Below are 23,718 nucleotides of genomic sequence, written 5' to 3'. Positions count from 1 at the left end.
ATAAAAGGCATCAACAATCAAAATCCTGCAGACTTACAGTCAAACTAGCAGAACTTGTATCTTTTTGAACTCTCTGTCTATGATTTTCTTATTACATTTGTAACATATTCACAATCCACTGTTGCCCCTGCAGGGCTTGGGTACTTTATATGTAATAGTTAAAGAAGTAGAAGGAGTAACAGCACCAAAGCTAAGCACTTACTGTGTTTGATAGGTCCTTTAGCACATATTTATATACGTATACCGACGTAATGTCCTGAATGTCCTAATAATGTGCTGCCACTTACCTGTACTTAATAAAGCTCACAAAACAATGCTATAGCCCAACATTTTTAAGTCCTCATTTCATTTCACAATCAAGCAGAAGAAAAGAGCTATGGGTCTTTAAAAACCAGGTAGTGTTATGCTCTGTAACCCAGGACTCAGGTTCTTCTTTAAAACACTGGTATGGGGCCCCTGTCATGCATCTACTAATACAATAAGAATTGTTAAAACCTTTGTCACTTGTATTCTCTTTCCATCATTATTATTTTTGTTTATTTACAATTATTTGTTTTATTTTCCAAGGTATGCCATCTTTATTACATTTTATTTCTTTTTAGCCCTGGAGTGGCACTGTATTATCATAACGGAAAATGTGAATTTTACTGTAAAATATATTGTATTGTATTATTGTTTGAAACGAAAAAATAAAGTTCTAAAAAAAAATAAAACACTGGTATGGAAGTATTAAGCATAATTAAGGCTTAACATATAATTCCTTAGGATGGAACTCAAGTGGCTCTGCATGTTTATGAACATTCATAAAGAGTTTAATAAACTTGTATAAATGCATTATATTATATGATGAAGACCTAGCCATCATATAAAGTGTTCACACAAATATATTCATTTTACAACACACATGCAATCCATTCATAAAATGCTTTAATGTTCTAGATGATCTAGTTTGAGCCTGCAGAGCGCATTGCTAAACATTTCCACTGCAGAGATTCCATTGGAAATCAATGCACACAACGCATTAATTGTTCTAATTGACTACAATGAATGAGATGGAGGCCCGTTATGGCTATATGGATTAAATCAACACTGAATTGCCTAAGGCAGAACACTAATTCACTGCTCTATGTGTGCTGAAACTTTTAGGTGAGTTCGACTTTTGTCCAACCGCTGATGAGTGATATCACAGCTGGTGTTTTCCAATAGCTAGCAAAATACCTGCTCCATCATCACTCTAAATCTCAGCCCATTAGGAGCAGTGCTGCAGCAGCATATACCCTGTATGACTCAGAGTTAAAATTATCTTAACACATAAAGGTGCCAGTACAACGTAGGTGGAGCAGGGCCATATGCTGCAGGAGTACGTGCTTTATGTAAGTTTGATTAGGTTTGGTACCTTACTTCCAGAGAGGCACAGCTGTGTAACAAGGCATGATGATGTTAACTTGATAAGCCAAGCATCATTAAAGGTTGGCATCACAAAGGACACTGAATTACAAAGACTAAATACAAAAACACATTTGAATACACGCTCAGAAAAAAATCAAAGCAATATTCCTGTAGAAGGAAGTCCAGACAGTGTAGAAACAGAGTGGCACTTTTAAAAAAGTGACACGGATGTTTTTGGTTTAATGTTAGGGGTAATGGACCGGAAAGAGAGATGGCGAATAGATATAGAGAAAGAGAAGCATGGTAAAATGAGACAGCATGCGCACAGGCAGGCGGACTGATGTGTCACTAATGCATAATATACATATACAAAGAGACTGAGAGAGAGAAATAGAGACAGAGAGCGACCTGTTTCTGATTCAAATCTATATTCATTATCCATGGTGAGAAACCACTCCTATTGTTACTTTATATACTGTACATGTCAAATGCAAACAACAACAGTTTAATAGAGCTAGTAATGCCCTTTAAAGGCAAAATGCTTTTATTTCATATTTGGTCCAAATTAAATCATAACGTTCTGCTTTATTCTAAATGTGATGGATATGAGCCATACGTAGTTTCTGCTCATTTTCAGCTTTTTAAATTTGCAATATCAGAAAAACTTCCTTAAAAACCCAAAGATTGGTATCAGCATCTTGGTGTGTGCTGTAGGACGACAGACCTAGTTGTCACTAGTTGTTCATTGTAAATAGATAGGGTTGTTTCCAAATATATTCATGATACAAGACAAAACAGCTAGTTAGGAAATAGATCGGCAAGTGGCATCTCTTCTTTTATTCATGTCAATCGGTGGTTTATAAGCTACCATTGATTTACAAATATATAAATATCTAAATTATGTATAATGTGGTTTCCAATTTTCGAATAGCAATATTATTTCCACTTAAATTATACATTTCATTGATATTCATTTCATTTGTTTTTATGTTAAATGTGTAACTAATGTCCTGCATGTCACACTTGAAAAACAGATCTTTTGATCTCAAGGGGCGTTCACCTGGTTAAATAAAGGCTACAATGTAGACGTATAGACATACAGGCAGGCACGGAAGAAGGAAGCGTATTATATTAAATACCAGTATTAGTGATCGCTTAGATGGTTATTTCCTTACCGAAATCAGAATCATAGAAGATGATGAACTTCTGCCAGCTATACTCAGACACCACTTGCATGATGACGTCATTGAGATAGATGGGAGGGCGGACCATGAGGGTGTAGTCATCTGTTCCAGGGACGCGGCTGGTTGGTGGGCAGTCGGAGCGAGGGGATCCCGCAGGGGAGCGCTGGATAAAGAGGTGGGGGATGTGCATGGCATTGGCCAGAGTCTGAATGCTGCCCGCAGACATGCAGCCGATTGAAGTGACCAGAGCCAGGATCCCACGGTTCATCAGCTCACAGGCTGGATGGAGGGGAAGAGGGAGAGAAACAAAGGAAGATAACTTGTTATTTTTCAAAGCATACAAAGAGAACTATGTTTCGGTGGAGAATAAGCAGTGGTAAAAAGGGAATGTGTTGACACTGAGCGATACCAAGGCAACATGTCAATACAAGTTATTATTCGTGGTGAGAGTGCACCAAGGCAAATAATTTTCGTTCTTCAGGTCATGAAACTGCTGTGACAACCAAAGACAAGAGGCAATACACATATATATAGTGCAAAGTTATGAGGATTAAAGGTGTTACTTTCTCAGTGCTCATCATCTCTCAAACACTATCTGTGCTTTATTTTATCTCCCTTCCACTTGCATCCTTCCTAGACCTTTAGCGCTGTCAAAAACCTTTAACGTCTACCCTCTCAAGCCACTCCCCCGTTATCTCCCCTCTTGTCCAAAACAGCCCCTCTAGAGTGCTTACCTTTCAGCCCCAATCATTTCAAAGCTGCCGTCTTGCAGTGATTTTGATTTGAGTTGCCTTAGAGCTCCACTGAATGTTGTACACTGTGCTCAATGCGCAGTCATTTGCCTTCTTCTTCCACCTATTTTCTAACACCTTTCTACAGCACCTTTTTCTATTCCACCCACAAATCTTTTTCATCTCAGTGGCCGTATTTCCCTCAACTCTTGTAATACTTCATGGCAACACAAACAGTATATCTTTCCTCCTACCTTCCCTTAATCCAACCATCCTTTGATTAATCATCTCTTTAGTGCTTTTTTAATCTTTTATCCATACTTCTTTGCATTCTTCAATCTGTTCTTCCATTACTTATACCAACAAAGTCACTTATACTTTGCACTCTTGCCCCATTTCTTCATCCCTCATCCATCTCATTCATCCCCATCTTTTGCTTCGCATTCTGCTCAACACTATGTCCTTCACTTTGTGCTAAACACCACACTTTGTTGGGTATTTCACTTCTAGTTGGCGAAAACCCTGTCACAGAAACACTTGGTTAAAAAAAAAGAGTTTAAAGATATCACATTGCACAAAACTACTCAGACACACACAGACAGATGGTGCTTTGGCTATGTGCAGTGGCGAAAAGCGCAATCTAAAGCACACAGTCAGCCTGTATAATGCCACATGTACTAATCTGTCGTCACTGCAAAAATAAAGACAGAAAAAAAAGGAAAGAAAGTTTCAAAGAAAGAAAAGCTTGAGGAGACAGATTCATAGTGCTGACAAAAGCAGAATAGAACATGGTAGCTGTGCATGTGTGCGACAAAGAGAACATAAGAGTTATACAACACTTTCCCAAGAGTCAACTGGAAATTCAAAGTGTTTTTGAGGATTAATTCTTAAATCGCGACAAGTCCAGGTATTTGTGCTTGTCTGCATATTAGTGATGCGCTACATGGTGTCTATTTAATTGCATTTGTCATTTATTCACATCATTTAAACATTACTGATTTTGATATATCACGTTTAAGATGTACAAGTCACTCTTCGAACAAAGGTATTCACCTGTTCAGTTAACTCTGATTGTCTTGAACATTCTGAATTTGTAAACAGTAAAGTTTAATTCTTAAGCAGTTTGGAGATATATTTCAAATTTGGAGTCAATAGTTATAAATATTTAAACATGAAACCCATTCTGTAATTCATTGGCAATACATTGTTAGAAATGATTTTCCTCTGTAGAAAAAGCTGAAGGGTTATTTCAGGCAACCATTTCCTCATGCATTGATGTAGATGATTAATGAGTCGAAGCTAAAGCTGTTTCAATCTCAATGCTTATTGTGCAAGTCTACATTTTGAGGAATTAAAGTGTAACAATATATGATTAAACTTCACTAAGTCTCTGCATACTGCTTAGTCATGGCCATTATTCTTCAAACCAATGAGCCCATGATTCAACTTCTATCGACAATCACCTTAATTTTTTAACATACTGTATGCCTGTTTTTGGGTGTGGGAATGTCCACCTGTGGATTTATTAATGCACTCACTAAATGTGTGTGCTTTGCGTGCCTGAGTATGTGAGTCCGCATTTCTCTGAATATTTGAGCTTAAAACCAGTCGTGTTTCATAAGCTTCTTTATCCGGATTCCACTTCTCTATAGCAGTCATGCTAACTAATGCTTTAGCCGCCCTTGCTGGAGTCTAGCTATAGCACATTAGCTTAGCATCATCAAGGCTTCAGCTAATAGAAGGCTTGGCTAATCCTCTACTTATTAGGGTGCTTTGGAGAATTAGTGCCCTCATCCCCTCTACATCACACACTCTTAAGTCTGCAGGGGGCTTCTAAGCACTAGGCTCATTATTGCTCTTTGCTAATGACTTAAAGGGCCCGTTGCGACTCAGCCCAATCACTCTGAGGTAGGCAACAGTAAAAGAAGAGTGAGAGGTGCCTGTGCACCAAAATATGTCACTTTGAAGAGTTTGACAGGACCTAAGAGGAACACTTTGCTTACTTTTTGAAAGGTTTAGAAGTATATAAATAACTTTTAAGTCCGGCCCGAGTACGTATGAGTTTAGTGATAAGCTGTACAGGTGGATATCGTTTCCTTTTACCTTGCCAACACGTTTAAAAACAACCACTGTGTATAATGAAGAAAGTTGGAGCAAAAACTGATTTGGGCTACATACAGAGGTGTGTAGGAGGTGCGCAAACAAATACAAAGTGTGGCGCTATTTTGAGTTTTTCTCCTATCATCCTGAACCATAACCGCCTACAACACTCCCAAACTATCACCAGCCCACACACTCAGTCATCCAAAAATCCTCACAGTAGATGAGCAGCATACATTCCGAGATAAATCTCCCAAAAGCAGCTAAGAGATGTCAAGCAGTCATTTAGAGTTGTTTATTTGAGGGATATACATGTCAGCCAAACACACATGAGCGCGCCAAAAGTCAGCCACAGGGATCTGTGGGACTCGCCTTGTGCATTTATTTATTTCTTCATTTAGCTGGGAGGTCATCATGCCTGAATGGAATCTCATCTCGTCATCAGATAGCTCTGCCGGGAACACAACTTGTAAAATAAAATACATCTTCTTTACATTGTTCCTATTTTCAAAGTTTATTAAACTGCTGTCTTGTCCTGGTCTTGTCCTGACATTTGGTATGCATGTTGTTAATGTCAGTGTGTGTTGTCCATGTGTTTTCTGCAACAGAGCATTTTATTGAGCTCCCTCTCCTGCTTGTCGGTCTGTCAGAAGAAATGGACTGCAAGCACTTCACCTGCACCCAGGTGTGACAGATTATTCTCTCCATCTGAGTTTCTCCAAGCAGATCTCCTCCCACCACGCACTCACACACACACACACTTCATCACATTGATACCCGGTCCTCTAGTTTCTGTGGCCCAGTGACTGAGGACGGAAAGGAGAGGAAAGAGAGAGGGATAGGAAGCATGGAAATCAATATCTGAAGAAAACCAATAAAAGAGTTTCCGCAAGCCTGAAGCTGTAGGGCATTTCTTCAGTGAGTTAGACAATAGAAGAGACCAGGGACATAGTGCCTGTTTTAAACAGAGTTGAACACAATTATACACAACTATAATTTAATATCCCTCTGACTATCACGGCACGTCCACACAGCGGCTTTGGAAAAAGCTTGCCGGCGGGCGTGTCTGAAGCTCGACCAACAACCAATCACATGAATCTCCCTCCCCTGACACACAAGCAGCGGTTTGATTGGCTAGAGAAGGGGTGCCCACACTTTTTCAGCTTTGGAGCTACTTTTAAAATGACCACGCCCAAGTGATCTACCTACAGGACCACCCCTGCTCAATCTGTGTGAGTGTGTGTGTGGGGGGGGGGGGGGGGTGGACTAAACGGCGGATAAACTGTGGCGCGCTTACACTAATTGGGCCGCATAAGCGTATAATAGTGCGCCGCATTTGCGCTTCAGTTATGAGGAGGTGAGGCCCCCTCATAACTGCATGAACCCGTATGGCACAATACAACTCAGACCGGCTTACCTGTACGTCAATCAAGTGGCAAATGCCATAGTAAGGATGGATGATAGGCTAACTTTAAAAAAAGTTAGCCTATCTTAGTTTTTTTTCAATGCCATGCGATCTACCTACACTACTCTCGACGTATTGGGCACCCCTGGGCTAGAGCTTGTACTGGCATATGATTTGATTGGCTGACGCTTCCACCGAAAGCTTCAGAAGATTCAAAAGTTGAACATTGCTCAACTTTTGAATCCTGAGATGCCTGGAAATCTCCGCTTTGCTTCCCACAATGCAGTTCAGCGAAAAGTGAGGCAAAGTGACGTCACCCCATTCAAAGTGAATGGGCAGAAGCGTTGGAAGATTTGTTTAACGCTGCTGTGTGGACGTACCGTCACTGGATTGTCAGTATGCTCTTCACGCAACTTGGGATTCATTGACAATTTCAATCTGTTTTGGCAGCGTGATTCCTTTCTCATTAGAGATGGCATTCACCCCACTCCACGGGGCACACGTGCCATAGCTGAAAATATTTTTCACGCTGTCTCCTCTGCCAAACGCACATGACAATCTGCTGCAGCATACCTGGACACAACACCGGTCACTGATGGTAACTCTTCTTCACTTCAACATACACACCCCATCCTGCTCACTGACGCCATAAGGAAATGCCCATAAGGAAACCTTCTCTTCACAATGATGTTTCACACAGACTGTCAGACTGTTTACCCGGTTATGTGTCATGTGTCTTCTCTGATGGACATGAGGAGGAGCCAGGGAACTCAAAGCTTATACAACTCCGTATCCCTGTGCTCAGAAGCATCAACAAAGGGTACCCACCCTGCCCTCTACGTACAAGAAACAGTGCACAACTGATAACTGTCCCCATAACACCCCACTCAGTTCAAGAGAACATAGTGCACTTGGCTGTTTTAAACGTCAGGTCCTTTTCAGGAAAGTCACTTTTAATTAATCATTGTATGAACAATTATAGCCTTAACTTCATGTTTTTAACAGAAACCTGGCTAGACGAGAACAACAGTGGAGCTGTTCTCATTGAAACAGCCCCGCCAAATTTTAATTTTTTGGGTGAAAACAGAGCACACAGAAAAGGAGGAGGTGTTGCTGCTCTATGTAATAATGCTTTTCAATGCAAGTAAATAGCAATACAATAATTTCACTCTTTTGAATACCTAGCCGTTCAATGTAATTCCTTCTGTCGAGCACTGTTTATAAGTATCTACAGACCACCAAACTATTCTGTACAATTTTGTGATGATTTGTCTGAACTATTGTCAATTATTTGCATAGATTTTGACTGTATACTCATGGTTGGTGACTTCAACATTCATGTTGACAACCCCAAGGACAGTAGAGCTATCGAATTTAATAATATTCTGGACAGCTATGGACTAACCCAGCATGTGACAGGGCCCACTCACAAATTGGGCCACAATCTTGACCTAGTTATAACCAAAGGTCTCAATATTTCTAACCTCATGGTCACTGATGTTGGCCTCTCAGATCACTCCTGCATCTTTTTCAAAATGAACATCAGCATTTCTAATAAAGGGACAACACAGACTCTCACAAAACGACACATAACTGAAGACACAAACAAGTTGTTCATTGAGGCTTTCTCCTCCACTATCAGACTTCCATCCAACAGTGTTGATGATATGGTGGATAATTTCAGGTCAAAAACTACATGTCTGATTGATGCTCTTGCCCCTGCTAAAGCAAAACCAACCTCTGGTAAGCACCATTGAGAAATGCCACGCTAGTGAGGCTGCGCAAACAACATTTAAAAAAAAAAGGAACGCAGGTGGTGCAAGTCACATCTTCTCATTAATTTTGAGATATTTAAGGACAGTCTTCATAGTTCTAATCACAAACTACGGAACGCAAGACGCTCCTTTTTCTCTGATATAATCAGCAAAAACAGCAATAACACCCGTGCGTTATTTTCAACTGTTGACCGGCTATCAAACCCTCGCATACCAATTGCCCCTGAACTCCTCTCTAATGAGTCATGCAACACATTTGCATAATTTTTTACAATCAAAATTGAAAATATAAGATTAACGGTGAGTGCCTCCATTTCGGGAAAGGGGTCTATGGCAACCATTCACCCTCTTAAAATACACTTAATCCGCAAGAAACAGTTTGATCCCATCAGCCATAATGACCTTGAAGACATACATGTAGTGTTGCATTTAAGTTCTTCCTCCTCCTGCTTAGATAGTATTCCCGCAAGCTTCCTGAAAAATGTTTTTGACTGCATGGCATCAGAGCTACTAGAGATAGTCAACACCTCCCTCAGCTCGGGACAGTTCCCAAAAGCACTAAAAACAGCAGTAATCAAGCCTCTTATTTAAAAAAACAACCTAGTCAGCTCAATCATGCAGAATTATAGGCCAATTTCAAACGTACCCTTCTTGGGAAAATTATAGAAAAAGCTGTTTTCCATCAACTCAACTTTTTTTTGGCACTAAATAACTGCTTTGATGCTCTCTAGTCTGGATTCAGAGCCCATCACGGCACTGAGACCGCGCTTATGAGGGTCTTAAACGATATATATTTAAACACAGACAAGGGACAAATCACTATTTTGGTACTGCTGGACCTCAGTGCCGCTTTTGATACAGTGGACCACAACATATTACTGGACAGACTAGAAAACTGTGTTGGTTTATCTGGCAAAGCACTTCATTGGTTCAAATCGTATCTGCAGGACAGGGACTTCTTTGCAGTTTGTTGCGATTTAAAAGAACCAACAGACACAATGACTTGTGGAGTTCCCCAAGGGTCGATTCTAACCCTAACCCTAATTCTATTTAACATGCTTCCACTAGCCCAGATCCTAAAAGTTAACAACATTTCATACCACAATTATGCAAATGACACTCAGTCAGTGTTTCCCACAGATCTGAAATATACTTGGGGGGGTGGTGGTAGCGGGGGTTGAAGTGACCTTTCCGTTGGTCGCTTGTTAGCAGACCCTTCACGCGATGGCAGAGCGAACAGTTACAGGCAGGGCCCTGATAGCCCTATAGTTTAAATCTACTACCCACATATAAACATATGGACATGGGTTACTATTTAAAAAAATTGTAAATGTATTTAGGAACCTATCAATGTGATTTTAAGTGGGGGTGGACTCAAATCCTCTAGGGGGGTCCGGGGGCATGCTCCCCCGGTAAGATTTAAATGCATCAATCTGGTGCACTTTGAGGGGGAAATAAAGAGACAAGATCTATGGGAACAACCCCTATATGAAACAGAACTGTATACATTTCAATAATCATAAAATCATGGCCATAACCAATAACATCCCATTTCCAATATGAAAAACACTGAAACTTGTTTATTTATTTTTGGTTCATTTATAGTTGTGAGTGTGTCTGTACTCCTGAATCAGCCTCACCTGTCTCTCTCCTCTCCTCCCTGCTCCTCTTTGAGGCAGCAGCAAAGACTAGTTTTAGCTCTCAACAAGTTTTAAAAGTGTATCTTGCCTTTTTTCACAGAGTTAACTTTTTATTTATTTATTCATGCATATTTGACTAACCACTATACCCTCTCAAATGGAAATATGTGTTTACATAAATGGTGACCAAACCGTTTGAGACCCACTGAGAACTTAGACTAAGTTAATTATCTAAACACTCAAGAGTGTCCTTTACCTCACCTGAGCTGAGGTTATCCCGAGCTTGAATGACACACAGAGACCAATCAAGGGCTTTGATTTATGATCTGTATGACAGTGGCCATGTCAGCCAGTCACCCTGTTTGAGGCAGGCCACTTAACAGGCCAGGCCATCGGGAAACCCCCCGGTCCTCCCGATGGCCAGTCCGGGACTGGGTACAGGAGTTGTAGAGTGAGGGATCATTGTCCTCAAGTTAATCGATCGCAGATGGCGTCGTTGTCACGGAAAAACAAATGTAAAAAAAAAAAAAACCTAAACAGGTCGCGAAATATACTTGGGCGGCCGTTACTATACCTGGGCGCCCCGCCCAAGTATAGTCTATGTGTGGGAAACCTTGTCAGTTATACATTACAATAAAGCCTGGCGACTATGGACCATTACAATCCCTCACCAACTGCATGGAACAAATCAGTAGCTGGATGAGCAACAATTTCCTACAATTAAACAAAAACAAAACAGAGACAATTATCTTTGGTGCCAAAAGGGAGGAACGGGCTGAAGTAAGTGCTAAACTAGAAGCCCTATTGCTAAATACATCAGAAAAGGTGAGAAATGTAGGCGTAGTTCTGGACCCCGACCTCAATTTCAAATCCCACATCAACACAATTACTAAATCAGCATATTATCACCTGAAAAACATAGCCAGACTTAGAACATTCATGTCTCAACAAGACCTTGAAAAACTAGTTCACGACTTTGTTTTTAGCAGGCTTGATTACTGTAATGTATTTATAGGTCTAAGTAAAAAATCGGTTAGAAAACTACAACTAATCCAGAACGCCGCTGCCAGATTCCTGATCAAAACAAAAAGAGTAGAACACATCATACTAGTAATCAGGTCTCTGCACTGGCTACCAGTAGCTTACAGAATCGATTTTAAAATTATATTGTTAACTTATAAAGCATTAAATGGTTTGGGACCCCAATATATGTCTGACGTGTTGCCCTGTTACGAGCCCCCCAGAGCTTTGAGATCATCGGGGGCGGGCTTACTCATTGTTCCCCGGCTCAGAACCAAACACGCCGAAGCTGCTTTTAGTTTTTATGCTCCCCAAAAATGGAATAAACTTCCAGAAAACCTGAGGTCTTCACTAACGCTGAGTTATTTTAAGTCGAGGCTAAAAACACTACTTTTTACAGCTGCTTACCCAGAAGCCTTTGAACTTGTTTTAGCACTTACCGTATTCATTAAAGCATTGTTTTTATGAAACTGTTATTCCATTATGTTTATTTATTGTGTTCCTCTCTGTTCTACTACCATGTGTTAATGATCATGTAAAGCACTTTGAATTGCCTCTGCGTCTGAAATGTGCTAGATAAATAAACGTACCTTAGCTTATACCTTACCTAAAGGAAATCCATCAAGTTATAAATAGCATTAAAACTAAGCTTCGGATTATTGGCACATTTTTTACTTCTTAGTTTAAACTTCATCATGATCATTAATCATCATTCAACAGCAGGGAGTTGCTAATCAGAAGTGTGTTCTCCATTTGCATCAGCTGGTTTTTTTCCAGGTGTAGCTGGCGGAATTCATCTGAAAGAAAAAAACTGTAGGAAGAGTGTGTAATCGTAATGAAGTGTTTGGTTTAATCTGAAATCCACAAAGAGAGAGAGAGAGAGAGAGAGAGAGAGAGAGAGAGAGAGAGAGAGAGTCACTGTCATAAAGCCAAAAGTGTATCTCCATGTCTAAAACTGTGCGTTAGTGTGTGCCTGTGTTGGTGTGGATGACCTACTTGTGTTTGTGTTTTGTTTCATGTATTGTTCTAGATCCACAGCTCCAAACGGCTGCCATGCATGGTGCCAAACACGACTAAGCACTGAGTGGCAGAGAGATGCTTACACTGCTGGCGGCTGCACTGCACATGCCTCTGTGTGTGTCTGTGTGGACTGATGGATTGTTGATATACGATCCTTGAGGGAATTAGCACTTGCATTAATGTAGTCATCGATGTGAGTAAGCAAAAAACAACATGCCCTTTCCATCTTTGATTCTTCTGAAATGTATAACTGTAAGTTATCTGACGCCTGGCACTTCCTGTTGCTGAAAATACCAGACCAATGATTTCTTGCAAACACAATCTGTTCTTATTCCTGCCCCCAGTACGCCCCCACATCCTCGCCTGTTCCCATTCACATTTAATGGACCCCTTTGGTCCCTTCATCTTGTCACATTTAACTTAATCTATTCCTAGCTAGCTTTCTTCCAATCTTTGTGCCCTGCAGATGAATACATCCTCTCTTTCATCCGGCAACTTTTCTTCTCTGTAACGTAATGTTCCTCCTTTCCTCATTCCCTTCAACTGCCCCTCAATGCAACACTATATTCACCCAGTTATCATCCTCACCAGCTGAATGACCCTTTCTGCTTTTTTTTCAATCCCCATCTCTTTCTATCCCTGTCTCTCTTTTTTCAATCCTCATCTCTCTCTCTCCATGTCTATTTTTCTTCTGTTTATTGTAAACCTTCACTCTGCCACATGCTCTACTTGTTTTTCTCCCCTCCCTTTTTCATAAATAGCCCGTTTATTTGCTCAGCTTAATTATCTCCCTCATCCATATTTGGTCTTCTTCCTCTCCACCACTACCTTCCTGTATTCAATGTGAATGGAGTAGTTACAGAGTGTTTGTAACACTAGTGTTTTCACCAAATGTATTTCCTAGTTTTAAACTGTCCACACTGGAATTCATAGTAAACAAATGTGCCTTTTTTTTTTGCTTTCACTGTTGTTTGGCACGAGATGAATGACTCATCTCCACACCCTGCTCTTGTTTTCCACTGCAAGCTGATCTTAATTCCTCCACCTTTTGCCACCAATCCAGACTCAACCTAATCCTTAACTCCATTATCTCAGATTGCTGTGCAGTAGCTCATTGTGGGCAAGTTCATTTATTTTTCACCTTCCACCATCCATCCATCAACTCAATTGTTTGCCAAATCCAATTAGACTGTATATCCTTTCACATCCAACCAAACACAACCTTCTTTGCATCATGTGCTTTAGAGTTATGTACAGTTAAAGCTCTGCTATGTATTGGTATTTTATGAAGTTTGATTGGGAAGTATCCCTGTACATGCCCAGCCTCTCTTCCATTGTATCCAGTGTTTCCCCTAGGATGGAGTCATAGCAGCGGTGCTAAGGCACGTGGGCCCAGCATAATGTGAGCGCGGAGCGCGTGGAATTTTTTAGTGTGTGCGCGTGCGAAGTGCGCCCCGCCAATTTGTTTCTATGTGTCAGCACAAGAAAGGCTCTCGAGGCCTAGGACCAGGGCCGGTTCTAGACAATTTGCTGCCCTTGGTGAGATTTTAGGCGACATTTTATGTGTAAAAAATAAATGCAAAATCTCTACAAAAGACAAATACATGGCAAAAACAGAAACTTATTGACATAGGTTATAGACGTCAAAATGGCTTCAAATGTATTCAGTATTGTATGAACATGTTTGAATTTGGGGGTGGACGTCAAATCCTCTAGGGGGGTCCGGGGGTATGCCCTCCCGGGAAGATTTTTTTTGGAACATTTTACAGTAAAATGCTTCAATCTGGTGCACTTTGAGCACAGAATTACTAGAAACCTGATCTAGGGGGTACAACTCTAAAACGCCCATATGAAAAAGATTGGTTTACATTTTAATAATCAAATAAGTATGTGAACATAACCAATAACCTACCATAGCCAATTACAAATAAATGTAGCTTATTTTAATTTTGTTGTTCATTCATATCTTATTTTACCTAGTTAACCTAGCGCCCACCGTACAGGACAAATTAAACGTGTAACCAGGGTGAAAAGGGTGTTACATTTACTTAATTATGAATGTTGTTACATCAAGGCCGAACATTTGGATGAGCGCCAACGTTCAAAAATGTTTTTTCCCTCCAAGAGCTACCAGCGCAGCGCCCCCCAGATCTGGCGCCCAAGGCGACCGCCTGTGTCGCCTATGCCACTAACACAAATACTACAAATCCCCATAACAAACAATCAAAAATGAAAAATGGTCGCCACTTATTATTATTTTAAGAAAAGAAAAAAAAGAAAAAAAGAATTGTTCTTTTTTTTTGGGTACCTGGCTGGCACCCCCTAGCAGCGGCGCTCATATTTCAGCAGCGGCGCTGCGCCGCCACTATTTGTATATAGGGGAAACACTGATATCTATGGTTCACATCTTTTTTCTGTTCCCATTACAGTTTTTCTCAATCGCTAAACCCACTATTTAGAATCAAAATTCCTTTCATCAAACCAACAGCACAGCCATCGAAACAGAAAACCATTTCTCTACAACAGTATACCATTTATCATTGATATCACACAAAATGCAGATGCTAAGCAGTGTTTTGCAAAACAGATCACACAATTCTCTAACTGAAGTTACAATTCTCTACACAAAGATCAAAAATCTTTTGTGTAACTCATGTCTACAAAACAAAAATACTCTTCTCACAGTGGATAACACTTCCTCATAAACTTAGACCATAGCTACACTAATTGACACTTGATGTGCAAAATATTAACACTTGTTATCAGTCAATCACCCCATTGAAAAAGGTAACTCCATGGAATGTACTGTATACCTTACAGTAATGATGTTACATTGAAAACATTTACATGATAGAATTTGCATGACTGTACTTAAAATATGTTTTTAAATGGTGCCGGTAAAGCTATAATAGTGTTGATATGACTTGCATAGCTCTTTGAGATGTTCATATGGGGAGGATTAGCTATAGCTGATACAACATTTTTACAGTCAGTAATTGTGGTCTTTTCCTTTTTGCACATTGAGAAATGTTATTTTTTGTATTGGGGTGAATTGAGTACTTCACTTCCATGTAAATGAATTGCTCACAGCTGACATCAATGAATTTCCTATAGTAATTGTAATTAGTGAGAATCCTATAAAAGACCTCCCTCACTTCAGTAAGATGTTTGTCAAGGGTGGTGTCGACACGCAAGGAGATATTTCCCACGCTGCCTTGCAAGGGAAGACATACGCTGTGACGTAGATGAGGTTATGTGGCGAGACAGACGGCAAAGAGCAGATCAGTAAAGCTATATAGATCTCATTCTCTGCTTTACTGCTGATTTACATCATTTACCCATGTTATTTTCTTTCCAGTGTATTGCTATTCATCTTTTGTTTCTGTTACGGTGCTCTACTGAAAATGAGACATAAAAACAAGGACATAGTTACAGTAACACACTGTTTTTCCTATATGTAAGTTTGTTTCTCCCAACTGGTCAGTTTTCCGTTCAGTTTCCAATATCGATAGCTTGAGGTTTGTGTATTGATGATTGTACTCAGTATTTAGTGTGCCACTTAGTAATGACTGTTCAAATAGTCTTCTAATGAGCTGACAAATGTTTGTTTTTGGAGAAGGTATCTGGTTTTGGAAGGGGTATTTTTAGTTTTGAGTGCCTTAGAGCACTTTGCAAGAAATGTATATTGTTAGAGTAGAATGTGTTATTATGGTGACCGGAGTTTCAGTTATGAAAACACATTTGTCTCATTAGAGGACAATTTGTTCTGTTTCGATCGACTTATTCTTTTTTGTGACCAGTATTTTCAGTTTTGGTCATGTTAGTGCATTTTGCAAAAGATATTCAGAGTTATGGCAAGTGTGTTTCTGTTTAGATGGCTATGTTCTTGTTTTGAAGAAATGAATTTTGATTCTAAATAGTGGGTTTAGCAATTGAGAAAAACTGTAAGGACATTTCCACACCAAATCATTTCAATCCAAAAGTAAAGAGAAAAGGGTGCAGATTCAATTCCATGTGTCTCTTACATCAAGTATGGTGTGAATTTGTAAAGAAAAAAGATTAACAGGTGAAAAACGAAAAAAGTGACACATATGAACATTGACTCTCCTTCTGTGCTCCGTGAATCCAATCCAATCCACTTCATTTCTATAGCACATATTAAAAACAGAGGGTTTAACCAAAGTGCTTCACAGCAAACAAAACATTATAATAAAATATAATGTTACAATAATAGATAAAAGGCACACATAAGAATAGATAAAAGGCATACTGTACATAAGAAAAGATAAAAGGCACACATAAGAATGAATACAAGGTACACAAAGACAGACAATAAAAGCTAAAAAATCGATAAAACAAAGCTCAAAAGTGAATTGTATAAGAAACTCTATTTCCTTTTTCAGGGTTCCTGCAGGTTTCACCAACCCAAATGTAAGACTTTTTAAGACCACTTTGAATAAAATTTAAGACCTCTTATTTCACGGCAAGAAAGTATGAAGGAAAATTGCTATGAAAGAAGAAATACGTCCCATAATGACTTACAAAGTAAATGTATTCATGGTCAACATAAGAACGATGACTGAACATAACAGTACACATAACTGTAGCGTGTTAGACAAAAAGTGTGTGTGTGTGTGTGTGTGTGTGTATGTGTGTATGTGTGTGTGTGTGTGTGTGTGTGTGTGTGTGTGTGTGTGTGTGTGTGTGTGTGTGTGTGTGTGTGTGTGTGTGTGCGTGTGTGACAAGAGCTATATTCAGAACTCTGCTGCCTTCATGCTGTATGATTGGTGTTTAGCTACGGTATATAGCGTACACACACCTCCGCTTTTAGGGTTGACACGTAGACCCAAACGTCACCCGGAGGTCCCCCGATGTTGTTGCAGGAGCTGGGTTATGACTAGAAAGGATCCGTCTAGTGTAAAACTCTCGCGAGAGTTTGCAAGCCACGTGGCTGAATGTTTACGTTTGGCAGGCATCCTTTCAGTTACGATCGTTAACATCAGTGGGCCACAGCAAATGATCGTGAGAAGCTAAACTATTTATTAATTATGTCAATGACAGGGAGTGTGATTGTTGAAATAGGGTGTTAGCGGTCTTGTTGGTGTTCAAAGAAGAATGACAGATCACCAACACTATGGTTTATTTTTTATTCACAGGCAAGTCAATGTTGTCGCAGTAAAAGTCCCAAGATAGCTCCTGGTGCGATAAAATGTTCCCTTTCAGTGTTTTACTATTATCCTGCTGCATTAATGTGTATTTTGCATCATGTTACTGCTGTAGATGTGTTTCCGAGCCGCTCCAACGAGAGTTACAACGAGAACGTGACGTCACATTTACACAAGACGGATCCTTTCTAGCCATAACCCAGGAGGCTGCTGCACTAGCTAACGCTGCACTAGCTAACACTGCATTAGCAAAACAAACGCTAATTTTGTTTGCAAAAGGTGCAGGGGGCTTCAAACACGTTCCCCTCCACTAGTTTCAACCAAACACTAAATTCGATGTTTTCCAACCAAATACGGTTGAAATTACACTTCCCCATATTTATTTGTAAGTAGATTCGAAGATACCTGAGTTTCTGACTAGCTAGCTGAAGCTTGGTTGGTTGCTAGGTTACTAGCTGGGTGTTCTCCGATAAGGGGCCGGGAGAAACAAAGTTAGTGATTACTGGTTCCATGTTGATTTATTTCAATACAAATTGTTGGGGGGAACTGAAAGGCTATTACCGTACTGGTTACTTTGCAGCCCGGACATTTGCCCCAAATCAGATTTAGACACGATCGCAACACATAACTACCTTTCAAATCCGATCAACACCTTCTAAATCATATTTAAGACCTTTCTTATTTTTTTTTATCGTATTTATTTTAAATTAAGACTTTTTAAGGCCTAAAATTCTGATTATCAAATGTAAGACTTTTTAAGACCCCGCGGGAACCCTGTTTTTGTAATTCAATGGATTTCAGTTTCCTGCCTTCCCTATAGGTCTTTTTTCTTGATGCTGTTAACAGGTTGTCAGCAGTTTTCGGCTTTCCTCTTCTCCGTTAAAAAAAAAGAAGAAAATGGAGTGCACTAGGATCAGACTTGGTGTGAAAGGCCTACTTTAGCCTTTTCTCATTTTCTTTTTCGTTTCTCCTTCGGCTCTTCCTCACCCCATCCACCCTCAATCCATTCAAAGGTACCCGCCGCTGTATATCTTAGACCCTCCAGAAAAACGCGATTCTGCGATCGCAGAATTTACCGCATAATCACAGTGATGCAAACACAGGTAGCCCTATGGTGAAACAAGAGAGATCTATTCGAAGGAGGAAAAAAACAGCGTAATATACCATCTGACAAAGGCCTGTGCTATAATGCTTCAATTAACTGACTATTCTTTATAATATACTCAGATCAATAGGAGACAGAGATGTTAAGTTATAAATCAAGGGTTTTTATTATTATTTAGAGCAGGGGTGGGGAACCTTTTTCCTTTCAATTTTTACAACATCCTCCGAGGGCCGTACAAATGATTGAACTCAACCTCTGCTTAAAAAAACTAAAATCACAGCCAATTCATTTGGCCTTTCTTTCATGCTGTGCAAAGAAAAAGCAACCTCTGAATCCAGATATCTTACCATGACTCGGTCATGCATGCATGCATGTGCACGGTGTGGCATGACCACCAAAACAGAAAGATATGGACACAAGATGTGTGCAAATGTATTTAGGATCCATGTGAACATGATTTAAGTGGGGGGGACCTAACCTCCTCTAGGGGGGCCCGGGGGCATGCCCCCCCGGGAAGATTTTGTTTTTAAATATTGAAGTTAAAAGCATCAATGTGGTGCACTTTGAGAGCAACATGAGGAGATCTATGGATACATCTCAACACCCATTTGAAACAGAACTGTAAGCAGATTTTTCTTTTTGGATATTTTACAAATCACTTATTTTTAACAACTTTTTTGTTACTGTCATATAGTATTTTATACCTGTTTTTCATTTAGTCTCTAATGTCTCATTAATAATTATAATGATCATATCAAGGTGTGTCTTAACCTCACTGAGCTGAGGTTATTTGAGCCTCTCAGGAGAGAGCTCTCTTCCACCTGGTTGAAGAAAAGCTCTTTAAATTCGTTAGCATAGCTAGCTAACCAGATGCTAATAACAACAGATTGCCACTGTGCTTACAACTAAAGACACAGCCACGCAAACACTGCAGCATGTGTACGGCTCTTTATGGGTACTGCAATATTTGAAGAGCTGGAGCGGCGTTCCGGGGCTCTCCATAAGCACTCTAGTCTAGTCTACACTCCTTTCAGACGAGACATAACCACGTGAAGACCTATGGTGAAGACACGTTACGCTCGTGTTGTGTTCAAGGAACCTGTCCTTGGCCAGAGAAAACAGGCACTCGCTTGTTTAATTATTTTGCAATCTAGATTTCTTCTTCTCTTTTGAAGTGAGAAGTTGTCCGTCAGTCGGACGGAATAACTGACGGACTAACGGACGGACGGACCCCCCCCCCCCAAAAAACAAAAACTCTTCGGTTCTCCACGAATTACAGAAGTCACCCAAAGCAGCATTAAAAAAGTGGGAGGCGCCGAAAAGCGACTAATTTGCATCACTGTAATCAGCAAAATGGCATAGATTTTTAAAAGGCCGCATATTTATCAAAAGGCCGCATAATCCCCGCATTTTTCCACACAAAGTTGAGAAAAAAAAAAGTTAACTTGTCTTCTGAAGTAGTGATGATGATGACGCGACGTCATGAGCTCGCGCATCCAAGAAGGCAAACAACACCGTAGAGTGAACGTGTGGAACTCACACGAGAGAAAACACCAAGATGAAAAAATCTGATCCATCTCATTTACCGACGAACATTTCTGCTAAAGGCCGGGCAAAGCAGTACCCCGTTGTCTTTCACGAAAGTGGGGGGAAACTATTCTGCACCCCGTGCAACTGTGCGTTGGAGCATAAGAGAAAATTGACGGTGACGACCAGAGTTGGGTGTAACACGTTACTGTAATAATATTACTTTTGTCGGTAACGGAGTAGTGTAACGCGATACTTTTATAATTCAGTAATCACACTACAGTTACTAACATTGCCCCGACACGCGTTACTTCGTTACTTTTATAAAATAATCACACTCACTGACAGACAAGAAGGGTTTCCGCCGCAGGTTTGTATACATGTAGGCCTACGTAATCTGCGCGATTTGCGCGTCCACATATCCACGTGCAGTGCTGCATAAACATGGCTGAGTCTTCTCATCTGTAAACTTCCTCAACGGGGCCGCTCGCTCTCTTTTCTTCATTGCCCTCTCACGGGTGAACAGTTCAATGTCCCGCTTCATTGTAGGAATTCTGTCATGTCTCTACCACTTTAGTTTGACCATAGACGTTTCTCAATACTCAAATTTCCCCTCCTCGACTCCTATCCTCGACTCCTCTCCTCGAGACTTGGTGCCGCCCACAGGAGATGCGAGCGGAGGACTGAAGGGAACCGAGGAGAGAGGAGTGGAAGCAGCAGGCGGTTAGAGAAATGATAACTCCTCTCCTCTGAGCGGTCATTTTAAAGAGACGTCCATTAATGATGACAGGAGGCACAGCAGCACTCTGATGGACAGATGTGTTCATGACGACTTATATATATTTACTTTTAATGCATTGACAGTGCGTTATAATGAGACAATAACAGGTTACAGATGCAGACATACACACACACATATATTTATATGAATATATACAATTTCAGAATCAAACAAGTATGAGAGCACTCTCATAATAACGTAACACAATCAGAGACTGGATATATCCCCCCCCCCCTCGATCTCTCTCTGGTCGCTCAAATGGGGAATTGAAATTACGGGCCAAAAGTTGTACAAGTATTAAAAGTAAGCATAGGACACCAAACCAACTGAGACCCGTCTGTCCGCCGCATCTACGCATTGTACAACACACACCTACACACTGTACCACACACACCTACTGCTCCTAAAGCATAATCAGGCTACAGCCGTTGTGTATTTTATTATGTAAAGCAGTAAATGGTCTTCGAAAAATATCGACTCTTTGTTTGTAGATATCTACTAAACTACAGCATACGGATACAGAAAGTAATGTAGGCCTTTTATACTGAGTGATATATATTTTACACACTGCTCTGCTTTCTGCACGGACCTCACAGCTGTTCTCACTGTAAACATCGCGTTGCGATGAAAGCAGACGGTTACTAAAACAATATCCAAGGGATGCATGCAGAGCTGTCATTGGCTGAGATAAGTCCGGCCGTGCGTCACGCCTCCACCGTTCCCGGAAATGCATCTGTGGAGGAGCCGTGGAGGACCCATCAGTGTCTCTTCGGTTAGAGCTCCTCCAGAGAGCCTCCTCGATGCTCGGTCCTCGAAGTGCATTTAGAGAAAGGAGATGTCCTTCGAAATGCGGCGCTGAAATTCATTTCCGGGTCACTACCGGAGGACCGAGGAGTCGAGGAGGGGAAATTTGAGTATTGAGAAACCTCTCATCTCTGTTACTAAGTTATGGAAAACGAAATAAATAAGTAATTAGATACCTTACCATTACTGCGCTCATAAAGAATGATAAGAATAAGAATAATGCGTCTTGAACTGGTTTAATTAATTAGTCTATTTACGTTTCACAGACTGTTAGCTTGTTGTGGTAGGCTGGTAGCCTATTTTATTAAAGAGCATATTTCAAAAGAAAGACTTGTGTTATGTCTTCCTTAATGCAATAGTAATTGGGGATGCAAGTGGAGTCTCGCAGAGGCAAAACTGTGGCGCGCTTACACTGTAGGTGCGCTGCAGTCTGCGTGATCTGCCTGTAGGGAGGGGCGGGCCGGCCCTGCGAGTAAAGTAATGAGTAAAGTAACGAGTAAAGTAAAGAGTAAAGTAACGAGTTACTTTATGTAGACAGTTACGAAGTAGTGTAATATATTAAAAAGTAATATGTAATATGTAATATATTACTTTTTTTTAGTAACGACCCCATCTCTGGTGACGACCCACTTTGATTCATTCAAACATTCGAAAATGCTTTCTGCTGATGCGGACAACAAAGCCAAACAACTCACGTTCACCGAGGCATCAACCTCCAAAACCTTTTTGAGGGCTACAAGAAACGAAGTGAGTAGCCTACAAGATTGAAGCTGGTCAGATAACGAACGAGTAAATGAAAACAGAATGACGCGGAGAATTGTGTGTGTGTGTATGTCCCATAATGACTTACAAAGTAAATGTATTCATGTTCAACATAAGAACGATGACTGAACATAACAGTACACATAACTGTGCTAGCGTGTTAGACAAAAAGTGTGTGTGTGTGTGTGTGTGTGTGTGTGTGTGTGTGTGTATGTGTGTGTGTGTGTGTGTGTGTGTGTGTGTGTGTGTGTGTGTGTGTGTGTGTGTGAGAGAGAGAGAGTGCGTGATTAAAATAGCCCAATTGCTTTTACAATAAAGAAACATTGAATGTGTTTAATTGAATAGGAAAGGGGTTTAACGTTAGTGGCAGGTTTTGTGTGAGAGAGAATAAATAAGACAGCCCAATATTTAAAAAAAAATCTATTCTTTTTCGCAACTTTCCGCATATTTCGCTACTTCCCGCAATTTCACTGCATAAAAACCCCGCATGTTTAATCGCATAATCAAGGATTTTAGTCCGCATAATCAAGGATTTTAGCCCGCATAATCAAGGATTTTAGCCCGCATAATCAAGGATTTTTGCCCGCGTTTTTCTGGAGGGTCTATCCGCTGTTGAGTCAGGGGGAATAATGTGTCCCCTGGAAAAATCCTCAGCTCTTTTGTTTTCAGCCCGTGAGGTCAGGTCTTTCTCTCCTTCCACAGTTACACGTGATTATTGCAATATTATGGTTGGTGAGACAGACTGATCAATTGATTCTCAAAAACACACTGTATTTTATATGTTTACCTAATGCACAATGCCAACACTTTTTTATTTTAATTGATTAAGGCCAACGTAACTTAACTTTCTTTGATGTATACATATTCGAAAAGTTGTGCTATGATGTTGAAAGTTTCAGGTACTGTGGGAAATGCAGATGCAGATCCTGCCTTACTTGGTGTATAAAGAGGAAATAAATCAATCTATTATTATCACAGTATAAAATGTTTCCTGAAAAAATATTATTATTATTATTATGATTAAAGTATTAAAATAGCTAATCCATTGCCCTACTTTACATTTGCTATTTTGTACAATGTACATGTTCCTTTCATTTTTGGCCTCGTAACATATTTGTATGTGAACACTGGATACCATTTTCTAAAAAAGAGACACAAACACAGGCACAGAGCATGTTAATAAGCATGTACTGTGTATACTAATGGACTGTTACCCACCCCCAGTCTCTCTCTCTCTTGCTATCTTTTTCCTATTCTCCTTGTCAGCAAGGGTAATGACCCATTTGTCAAAGCTTTAATCATATTAAGAA

At 40.3% G+C, this 23,718-nt stretch overlaps 1 protein-coding gene across 5 annotated transcripts in view; it reads right to left on the bottom strand.

The window, feature by feature from the left end:
* Window positions 1-23,718, bottom strand: part of grid2 (glutamate receptor, ionotropic, delta 2) — a 486,943-nt gene that overhangs the window by 192,096 nt on the left and 271,129 nt on the right. For all 5 annotated transcript variants that reach the window (XR_013809307.1, XM_079687594.1, XM_079687592.1 and 2 more), the window contains exon 3: window positions 2,565-2,852. Coding sequence is in view for 4 of the 5 variants with exons in the window: in XM_079687594.1 (XP_079543720.1) it covers window positions 2,565-2,852 (288 nt within the window). In the remaining variant the exon portion in view is untranslated. The remainder of the gene's footprint in view (window positions 1-2,564; window positions 2,853-23,718) is intronic.

This window comes from Notothenia rossii, assembly GCF_949606895.1.
Source record: "Notothenia rossii genome assembly, chromosome: 6".
Lineage (NCBI taxonomy): Eukaryota > Metazoa > Chordata > Actinopteri > Perciformes > Nototheniidae > Notothenia > Notothenia rossii.
Note: the sequence above shows the minus strand (reverse complement) of the source record. Positions and strands in the feature narration are given on the sequence as shown.